Source organism: Vitis riparia, chromosome 12 (assembly GCF_004353265.1).
Source record: "Vitis riparia cultivar Riparia Gloire de Montpellier isolate 1030 chromosome 12, EGFV_Vit.rip_1.0, whole genome shotgun sequence".
Classification (NCBI taxonomy): Eukaryota; Viridiplantae; Streptophyta; class Magnoliopsida; order Vitales; family Vitaceae; genus Vitis; species Vitis riparia.
In genome coordinates, this window is record NC_048442.1 from 11,412,868 (window position 1) to 11,423,989 (window position 11,122).

Genomic DNA, 11,122 nt, shown 5'->3' on the forward strand with positions numbered 1-11,122 from the left:
CAAATAGTACTATATTCTAGGACCCAAAACTTTCTTAGCACATAATGTTGAAAATCTACCAAATTTTACCAAATCTTTTCTATACAAGCCAAAATTGAATCAAGTTGAATTGGATTCTTTAGTTTCTTTTCAAATATACTAAAATTTATTAAAAATAACTAGAGGTAAAGATTCTTAATGAAAACATTCCAAAATTGAAACTATGTAAACATTATTAAGTGGACCCACAATCTATTGAAATAACACATGGAAAACTTACCAATTGATCTTGTTTAAACTTCCTATTACAATTTCTTTTTTTAAAAATAAATAAAAATAAATCCCTAGACGGGATTGAATATGTGAGGCTCAGCAGAATCATAAAAATCAGACGAAAATCTTTTGGGCATTACCACATAAAAGATGCAGAACCACACATGCAGTTTTCTTATCAACCAGTCATCTTGACAACCCACTTTGAAGCCCACTTGGGCTTGCCATCACCCTTGATGGACTTACATCATTCAAATTTTCAATGATCTTTAAAGGCGATATGTGCTTCAAGTTGAAAAGGATTGTAGTTTTTGTAAGATTGTTCGCCTTTGCTATTTGGGAACTCATTTTTCTTTTTCTTTTTTCTTTTTTTTTTCTTTCTTTTTTTTCCTTTTCCTTTTTTTTTTTTTCATAGAACGTTTACCCTCCTTGAATTTAAAATCCTCTGTTCTCTGTTCAGATTTCAGCTTTGTAATTGGAATCAATAGACCTGATATTCAATTCAATCCAAGTGTTTTTCTGGCCTCCTAAATCCTACACCCTATCTAGGTTTTCCATTTTTGTGAAAAAGTAAATCACCAGGTCTAGGGCCCAACAGGATGGGATTAGATTCAATGTTAGAGACAAAATTTTGTAAAAATATATCTACAAAACCCTCTCAACAGTTGTGGCCATAGCTCAAGACCAAGATGGGAATTTACAATCTAATAATGCTGATGAATTCTTCATTGACTGCTCTACCATACTAGACTTTGACTGAATGCCTGTCATTAATTTGTCGAAAGACATGAAGTTCCTCACATGTAGATATGAACATAAAATTCCCTTGAGTGGAAAAGTCATTGCTTTACTAGTTCTTATCAATAATTGTTTTCAAGGAATCTGAACCTAATATTCATATCATCAATGATAGCCATCAATTATCCTAATTGATGTAAGCGGTCTAATCAAGGCAAAGTATATATGAACTTCATGTATTAAATCTTACTATTAAAGTAGAAAGTGAGGATTGAATCCATTGTATTAAGGCTAAGTAGGGTATTTTACCTAGATTAATTTTTTTTTTCTTTTTAAAAGGTAAAATTTGTATTAAAACTTCATCTATGTCAAGGCATAGCACAAATGAAGGGTGGCATGCTTTCATGTAGAAATAAAATAGAATTTCATTTGCTAAATAGGGTATTTTACCATTGTTGTAAATAATTTCTTTTACGTCTTCCTTCCTAAGAGTCAAGAACTCAAAGATATTTGCTTCCCAATATTTCCCATCCATTCATTCCCATCAATTCTTCATGAAGGATTGGCTTGTAAGAGACCGATTTTATTTTAATTTTTAAAGTATTTAAATAGAAACATGCAATAAAATGATTATACTTTTTCTTTAATTTTATTTAGGTTTCCAAAATTATTATTTCTCAAATATATTATTTAATTATATCAAATAAGAATGTATAATTATCATTTCTTAAGATAGTATTGTTAAATTACTAATCTTTAAAAATTTCATTACGGTAACAAATGTTAAAAAAAAATTATTACTATATTTTTTAAAACTATTAGTCTTGAAATAATTTGTTGTAATTGTATAAAAAGAAGAAATATGATAATTATTTTTGTATAGACAATGATATTTAATTAGTCATTTTTAGATATTCTTAACATGTAAAAAGAAGTAGACTTAACATTTAAGAACATTTAGATATCACTTTAAACAAATATATTATTCAAAATTATACATCTAGCTCTATTACATTTAAGTTAAATAATGTTATAGTCAAAATTCATATTAAAAAACTAATGATACCTAAGAGTAATTCCTATGACATTATAACATGAACTAAAAAAAAAATTAATTCCTTAAGTAGAATTTATATGAAAACTTCATTTATTTTAAGCATGCATTAAAATAATGGTTTATCTTGAATTTATTAACAAACTAAAATAAATAAATTATTTGTATTGTTTATCATCATTAAAAAAGATGTCTTACTTTTCAATTAAAATTACATATTTAGAAATGAATATAGAATTCCCTTTCCAATTGCAAGTTTTTAGTCAAAACTTTTGTTGTCTTTGATAGGGTGGAAAAATTGTTACATTCCTAATTCGTATCAACAATTGTGTGGAAAAGTCGTTGTATTCCTAATCCTTGTCAATAATTGTGTGGAAAAGTTGTTGCATTACTAATTCTTTTCAACAATTGCTTTCAAGGAATCTATACCCAATATTCAAATTATCAATAGTAGATGTCAATGATCCTAATTGATGTGACTCATCTAATCAAAGTGAAGTGTACATGAACTTCATTTATTAAATCTTAGTATTAACAAAAAAAGTAACAATGGAATCCTTTCAAATCATCTTAAAAAATACTTGTCCTATAGTTTTCACATGCATTCATGACTTCGATAGGTAGTGTCAACATCCGAATAACAAAAACAACCAAAATAATTACTTGTGCTTGACCCATTTAAAGTCTTTGCCTAACTACAAATCATCTAAAAAAAAACTTGTCCCAAAGTTTTCACATGCATTCATGACTTCGATAGGTAGTGTAAACTTCTGAATACCAAAAACAACCAAAATAATTGCTCGTGCTTGACCCGTTTTAAAGTCTTTGCCCAACTTGAAATCATCTTAAAAAACACTTGCCCATAGTTTTCACATGCATTCATGAGTTTGATAGGTAGTGTCAACTTCCAAATAACAAAAACCACTAAAATAATTGCTCATGCTTGACCCATTTTAAAGTATTTGCCCAACTTGAAATCATCTTAAAAAATACTTGTCCTATAGTTTTCACATGCATTCATGACTTCGATAGGTAGTGTCAACTTCCGAATAACAAAAACAACCAAAATAATTACTTGTGCTTGACCCATTTAAAGTCTTTGCCTAACTACAAATCATCTTAAAAAAAACTTGTCCCAAAGTTTTCACATGCATTCATGACTTTGATAGGTAGTGTCAACTTCCGAATACCAGAAGCAACCAAAATAATTGCTCGTGCTTGACCCGTTTTAAAGTCTTTGCCCAACTTGAAATCATCTTAAAAAACACTTGTCCCATAGTTTTTAATTATTGATTAAATTAAGTATATTATCTATAAATTAAGTCCCTAGTATGAAACCTTAAAATTGTATTTTTTTTTTCTGATTTAAATTTATGTTGTCATATAAGTTGGTTTTTGATTTTTTATGAATGCTAATAAAAGTACTTGGTGTTTTTTTATCTACTTTTAATTATTTTATTATTTAAAAAAAATCGTTTTTTTATTGTTCTATATATGTATTTGTAAACATTATTATATTATAATTAATTTTAATAAAACAACTTTAACAACAAGAAAATATGAAAATTATGATGAAAGAAAAATAAAATATAAACTTAAATATTATACAATGTTATTAGCTTTTAAACAAGAAATAATAATTTTTTTAAAAAAAAATATAATTTAAAATAATTATATTATATACATGTAATTATTTTTTATTATGATAAACCAGAAAATTTTATTTTTATTATTTTAATAGTTTTTAAAAATATAGTTTCTTTTTCTTTGGCAAAAATATTCTCCAACTTTTTTGTTATAAAAACAAAATAATATTTGACATCAGTTTAAAGCTAATTGTAACATTTTTAATGTATTTTTTAATCGAAGTACTCAATTATATTAGGTTTATTTCATAGAGATATATTTTGAGTTTATTATTTATGTAATTTTTTATTAATATTTGTTGGAAAAATAATTAATACTTATTAAAAAATTTTAAAGGCAATACTTGCTAATTTTTTTTAAGAAATACCGATCGACCCTAAACTAAAAAGGGTATAATTGAAGTTCAAAAGAGATCAAAATTTCAATTACAAATTTGGTGACCGTTTTGAATACTTGTCAACTAATTCTAAATATTTTGGATAATTTTTCCATGGCCAAATTGAAAGAAATGCAAATAATTAAAGAGATTGGAATGGATCTCTACTTCTCTAGAAAGGAACCCGCCATTGAAATTATTGAATGCAGCCAAAAGCATCAATTAATGTGATGGAGATTCGTCTTTGTCGTTGATACACGTGGGTGAGTAAACGTCCATATGCAATATATAACATATTGGAAATAACAATACCAAGTCAAAATAACAACTTTACATCATGGAGAAGGGAGGACCCTCAGCTAGCATGACCCAGCAGCTCACCCAACGTTATCATGGAAAACGGTTTTGACAATGGTGGCCACTGTGTCGAGAGTGCTCGACCAACTTGTTGCATAGTCGGCCGAGATTGGGGATTAACACGCAAGCATGCAAATGCTAACTTCACTACAGCCACTACTTCCTCAGCCACTTGATTCACAGGAGGTGAGGGGCGCTGGTCCATCACATCATTCAATAGGCGATGGTCCACAGTTGATGGTGATGAGGATGATGAGGACGCTGACGATAACAGGGACGAGATGAGTTCTCCAGGATGCCTTCCCATAATTACTTCCAATGTTACCACTCTGAAGCTATAAACATCAGTTTTATTATCAACCTTCATCGTGTAAGCAAGTTCTGCAAAGAAGATTTAATCATGCTCAGTTCTGCTAAGCAATTATAACAGTCTTATATGTGATGTATAGAGGCAGTTTAGAGGTAAGCAAGGAACTAAGAAAATTGTACCTGGAGCAGTATAACCAAAAGTTCCTGCAAATGAAGTCCAATTAGATGAGTCCAACTTTAAAAGCCTAGCCGTGCCAAAGTCAGATACATGAGCCTCATATTCTGAATCTAACAAAACATTGTTGCTCGATATGTCTCGATGAACTATAGGAGGTGAGCAGTCATGGTGCATGTAAGATAAAGCTTTAGCCACGCCTTTAACAATGTTTAGCCTCACAATCCAATCTAATTTTTCTGCTTCTTCGTCGTTGCTTAGAATGTTTCGCAAGCTCCCATTTTCCATAAACTCATAAACCAAAAATGAGATCTGTTCAAATGAACTGAAGCCATAAAGCTTGACGATGTTGCGATGCCTTATCTGTGTTAAAGCATGAATCTCGCTTTTGAAAGCTTTCAAATCAGCCATATCTCCATCTTGTGATGAGTGAAGTTTTTTCACAGCAACAACCCGACCTGTTGGCAACTCAGCCTTGTAAACAGTACCATATCCTCCAGTGCCGATACACTGTTTGGAACTGAAATTGTCGGTCCCCTGTATGATGTGCTCATACAACAATTCTCCATCATGGCCCCATATTGCAAATAGATCTTCAACATCTGCTTCTGGAGACTTGGTTTTTCTCTTCCTCAATTTTTGGAAAAGAAAATAAATGCCAATAATAAAAGCAAATAAGAACAATAGAGTGCTCACAGTGAGGAGCACTATGATCAAAACAGAAAACTTGTTGGCCTTTTTCGACTAGCACTGCATGGCTTGAGATGAGTGACATTATTTCCACACAGACCTTTATTATTTTTGAATGCCTCAAATAGAGCGAAAGCTTTGATGTTGGGGAGAGGACCTTCCAAGTGATTGTAGCATATATCAGCAACTGTCAGGCTTATCAGATCATCAAACGTGTGTGGGATGGTGCCAGAGAGCCCGTTATGGGAGAGATTCAACGTTTCCAGGTTCTTTAATTCTCCAAGCAGCGGTGGAACCTCTCCTGTCAACATATTTTGACTAAGATCGAGAATTTCAAGATTTTGCATCTTTCCAATTTCGTCAGGAATGCTATCCACAAATCTATTCTCGCTCAAGTTGAAGAACCGTAATTTCAAGAAGTTTCCCAGCTGTTTGGGAATTGGACCGCTTAAGTTGTTTGATGCCAAGTTAAGAATTTCAAGATTGGATAAGTTTCCCAATTCCAAAGGAATACTGCTTGAAAGATTGTTGTCTCCTAACAACAATATGAACAATGATGGCAACATACCCAACTCTTTTGGGATCTTCCCACTTAGATGATTGGCGGAGAGATCAAGTTGTTGCAGTTGAATTGCTTTCCCAAGTTGAGGCGGTATAGCACCAGAAATATTGTTGTTGGAGATGTTCAGGCTTGTGAGCATGTGGCACTGCCCCCATTTCTCAGAAAGCTCACCATAAAAATTGTTGCTGCTTAGATCAATATAATTTAGGGCCGGGTACACACCGAAACTTTCGGCTATGTCCCCCGTCAGTTGGTTTCTTTCAAGCCTAACTCTGAATAAGCTAGTGCAATTTTTCAAGCTTTTTGGTATGGGACCAGTGAAATGGTTTCCAAAGGCCGTAAAGTTTTCAAGAACACCACCAAGGCATATCTCTTGTGGTAGTTGGCCAGTGAAGTTATTCTCAACTAAGTGCAATATTTTCAAATGAGTGATATTATTCATTTCTAAAGGAATGGAACCACTAAGTCTATTGTAATGAAGGGCCAAGAAGGATAAGCTGGACAAGTTTCCTATGGAAGCTGGTATTGAACCATTGAGATTGTTAAATGACAATCTAAGAACATCAAGCAATCTCAACCATCCAATTTCTTGAGGAATGGAACCAGAAAGCTCGTTCTCATCAAGACATAATGTGGTTAAGTTCCTCAAGTTACCTATGGAAGGAGGGATTGGACCAGTGAGACTATTATTTGACAATTCAGGATCATTAAGTGATGTCAACAATCCAATTTCCTGAGGGATGGAACCAGAAAGCTCATTCTCAAAAAGATATAAAGTGGTTAAGTTCCTTAAGTTACCTATGGAAGGAGGGATTGGACCAGTGAGACTATTATTTGACAATTCAAGATCATTAAGTGATGTCAACAATCCAATTTCTTGAGGGATGGAACCAGAAAGCTCATTCTCAAAAAGATATAAAGTGGTTAAGTTCCTCAAGTTACCTATGGAAGGAGGGATTGGACCAGTGAGAATATTATTTGACAATTCAAGATCATTAAGTGATGTCAACAATCCAATTTCCTGAGGGATGGAACCAGATAGTTTGTTTGTATGAAGGTACAAAGAGGTTAGGTTTCTTAAGTTTCCTATGGATGGAGGGATTGGGCCAGTGAGGCTATTAGTTGCCAAGGCAAGATCATTAAGTGATGTCAACAATCCAATTTCTTGAGGAATAGAATCGGATAGTTTGTTTCTATGAAGGTGCAAAGTGGTTAAGTTCCTCAAGTTACCTATGGAAGGAGGGATTGGACCAGTGAGATTGTTAGTTGACAATTGAAGATCATTAAGAGATATTAACAATCCAATTTCTTGAGGGATGGAACTAGAAAGCTCGTTCTTAAAAAGATGCAAAGTGGTTAAGTTTCTCAAGTTACATATGGAAGGAGGGATTGGACCAGTGAGATTGTTAGTTGACAATTGAAGATCATTAAGAGATATTAACAATCCAATTTCTTGAGGGATGGAACTAGAAAGCTCGTTCTTAAAAAGATGCAAAGTGGTTAAGTTTCTCAAGTTTCCTATGGAAGGAGGGATTGGACCAATGAGATTGTTAGATGACAACTCAAGAGTGAGAAGGTTAGGGAGTGAAGAGAAATTGAGATTGTGGAGTGTACCTCTCAAACCGCAACTGTGAAGGTCTAAATCGGAGACACTTCCTGACTTGTGACAAGTCACTCCAAACCAATGATGGCAAGAATTGCGTCCAGACCAAGAAGAGAGGAAAGATTGGGTTTGATTATCAAGACTAGCCTTCCATGTTAGAAGAGTGAGTGCTTCTTGATCTTGTTCAACTTTCAAAAGAGAAGTGGTAGGTGTAGAGGCAGATGTAAAAGTGACATGGAATAATGATATTGAGTACAAAATGAAAAGGAGAAATATGAAGAAGTAAGGAGTGATGATGAGTTGGGGGAGCAAGGAGTAGGATGAAGAATATTCAAGGGCCATTGTTGAATTGGTAGAAATGAAGTTATTAAGAGGTTTGCTTGGAGGGAAGAATGAAGATGAAACACTTATTTATAGACTTAAATGTGATACATCCAACATTTCCATCAGTTGATGTTGACATCTAACCACTTGCTTTGTCTACTATTAATGGAACTAAAAAGGATTATATACATGAATTCAATTCCACACTTATTTTATTTTATTTCATCAAAATGCTCTTATTTTTTTTAAAATTATAATTTACACCTATAATTACATATGAAATAATTAAAAATATTCCTTTTTCACTATGTGCACTTTTAAATATAACTTGTTTAAAATTAATAATTACAATTCATTTTAAGAAGTAAGGACAAAATATGCCCATGTCAACAACCTAGTTGATACAGAAAGTCCACTTTAACCGGCATTACCTGTACATATGTCTTTACATAAACCACTTGATGTATTTTTTTTTTCAAAAATTCATAAATATAAACTTAATTTTATTTACAACAAAGTTGCTATATTCCTATACTAAATTTTATAAAAATGACATTTAAAACATTAATTTTCTTAATCTATTTTTTAAATAATATTGTAATGAAAGAAAAAGGGAAGTGTAGGTATATGTCTGTATGTATGCATGTATATATATATATATATATATATATATATATATATATATATATAGAGAGAGAGAGAGAGAGAGAGAGAGAGAGAGAGAGAGAGAGAGAGAGAGAGAAAGAGAGAGAGAGAGAAAGAAAGAGAGAAATAAAAATTTGAATAATTAAATAGATAGATGAAATTCAATCCCTTTAAGAAGTTTAACACCTATTCACCAAAAAATAGATAATGGGTAAATAGTAAATACAAGAAAATTAAATAAATTCAATTACTCCTGAAAATGATGACTGATTGTGCCTTATGGGATTTGAAATCTTTAACCAAACTCGATATCATTTTTAAGCATCAATGAATGAAATAATAATAATAATAATTAAGTGGCTTAGGTCATAAACTTTATTTCAAAATTTTTTAAGATAAAAATCACTTAAAACAAAATTTTTAAGTTTATAAATTTTAAATTCCTCTCTCACTCATTGTTTGGATTGAATTCTTTTAACTATTTTGCCCTGTGAGAAATAAACTCTTTTAACTCTATTAGTTCTTTCATAAGTTTTATCCTTACAATATGAACTACATTATTTCTCTTAATATTTTATAAATCATTTATTTTATATTTCAAAACCAAATTAGTTGTCATTTCTTCTACTTCTTTCCCAAACAAATGCATGATTTGTGGTTGATATTTATCATTTTTATTTAAGGTGTTTGCACTCATTAATATTGTAAGTGAGACCCATCACCTATGCAAAATATAGACATCATTTTTATCATTTGTAAGTCTTAAGGAATTAGTATTTGGACCACAACAACGACTAAGGACTACCAAATTTTCACTTTGTTTTACATCCAAAAAAGACACGCAATCGTTTATGTATTGTCTATTCTAGGCCCAAGGGGCTCTCAAGGTTTTAAAATGCATCTCTAAGGTTAAGAGGAGCCCAATATATATATCATCATGAACTTTTTTTCTTATATGATGTGGGATGTCATAAAAGTTGTTCAACAAGATTAATACATTTGTGAAGCTCAAAAGAATCACAAAAATCAAAGGAAAATGTTTTGAGAATTACAACATAAAAGATGCAGGACCATGTACACATGCATTTTCCTTATCAAACAGTTGTCTTCACAAGCTATTCTGAAGCCCACTTGGCTTGCACAAAAATCAAAGGAAAATGTTTTGAGAATTACAACATAAAAGATGCAGGACCCATGTACACATGCATTTTCCTTATCAAACAGTTGTCTTCACAAGCTATTCTGAAGCCCACTTGGCTTGCACAAAAATCAAAGGAAAATGTTTTGAGAATTACAACATAAAAGATGCAGGACCCATGTACACATGCATTTTCCTTATCAAACAGTTGTCTTGACAAGCTATTCTGAAGCCCACTTGGCTTGCCATCACTAGTGATGGACCTACATCATTCAAATTCTCAATGCTCTTTAAAGGCGATATGCGCTTGAAGTAAAAAGAGATTTGAATTTTTGTTAGATAGTTCATCTTTGCTATTTGGGAACATTTTTTTTCTTTTTGTGTTCCTTTTTTTTAATATATCGTTTACCCTCCTAGACTGTAAAATCCTCTTTAGCTTTGCAATTAGAGTCAATACATCTCGTATTCAATTCAAGCCTCGTGTTTTCCGACCTCCTAAATTCTAAACCCTTATTGGGTTTTCCAGTTTTGTAAAAAAATTACATCATGGGGACCCAACAGGATGGGATTCGATTCAATGTTAGAGAGAAAATTTTGGAAAAATCTACAAAACCCTCAACAGTTGTGGCCATAGCTCAACACCAAGATGGGAATTTACAATCTAATAATGCTGATGACTTCATAGCTCAACAGTCGGAATGCTTGTCCTTTGTTGAAAGATGTGAAGGTCCTCACATTCTTGAGCAGGAAGAACCTAAGTCGAAAGTAATCAGCAAAGGATAAGAACGCCAAGATCATTTCACACTGAAACACTTTACTCTAGCTACTCTGGTTAAACGGATTCATCCCAGAGAAACCCTGTGAAGATAGCAGCCTTGTTTTAGTTATAAAAGAACAAACAATGATATTTAATTAGTAATGTTTACATATTCTTAGCATGTAAAAAGAAGTAGACTTAAACGTTTAAGAACATTTAGATACCGGTTTAAGCAAATATTTATTCAAAGTTATACATATAGCTCTATTAGATTTAAGTTAAATAAAGTTATAGTCAAAATTTATATTAAGAAACAAATGTTACCTGAGAGTAATTCCTCTTACATTGTAGCAGAACTAAAAAAAAAAAAATTAATTCCTTCAGTAGAATTTATATGAAAACTTCATTTATTTTGTGCATGCATTAAAATAATGATTTGACTTGAATTTATTAACAAACTAAAACAAAAATTATTTGTATTATTTATCATTATTA

At 31.8% G+C, this 11,122-nt stretch overlaps 1 protein-coding gene across 1 annotated transcript; it reads right to left on the reverse strand.

The window, feature by feature from the left end:
* Nucleotides 1-4,133: 4,133 nt before the first annotated feature.
* LOC117926266 (probable leucine-rich repeat receptor-like protein kinase At1g35710) lies at nucleotides 4,134-8,125 on the reverse strand. The gene is given in 4 exon segments (XM_034845353.1): nucleotides 4,134-4,805; nucleotides 4,914-5,654; nucleotides 5,657-6,657; nucleotides 6,730-8,125. Coding segments are annotated over 4 exon segments (3,501 nt in total). The 5' UTR covers nucleotides 8,106-8,125; the 3' UTR covers nucleotides 4,134-4,422.
* Between the last annotated feature and the right edge of the window lie 2,997 nt (nucleotides 8,126-11,122).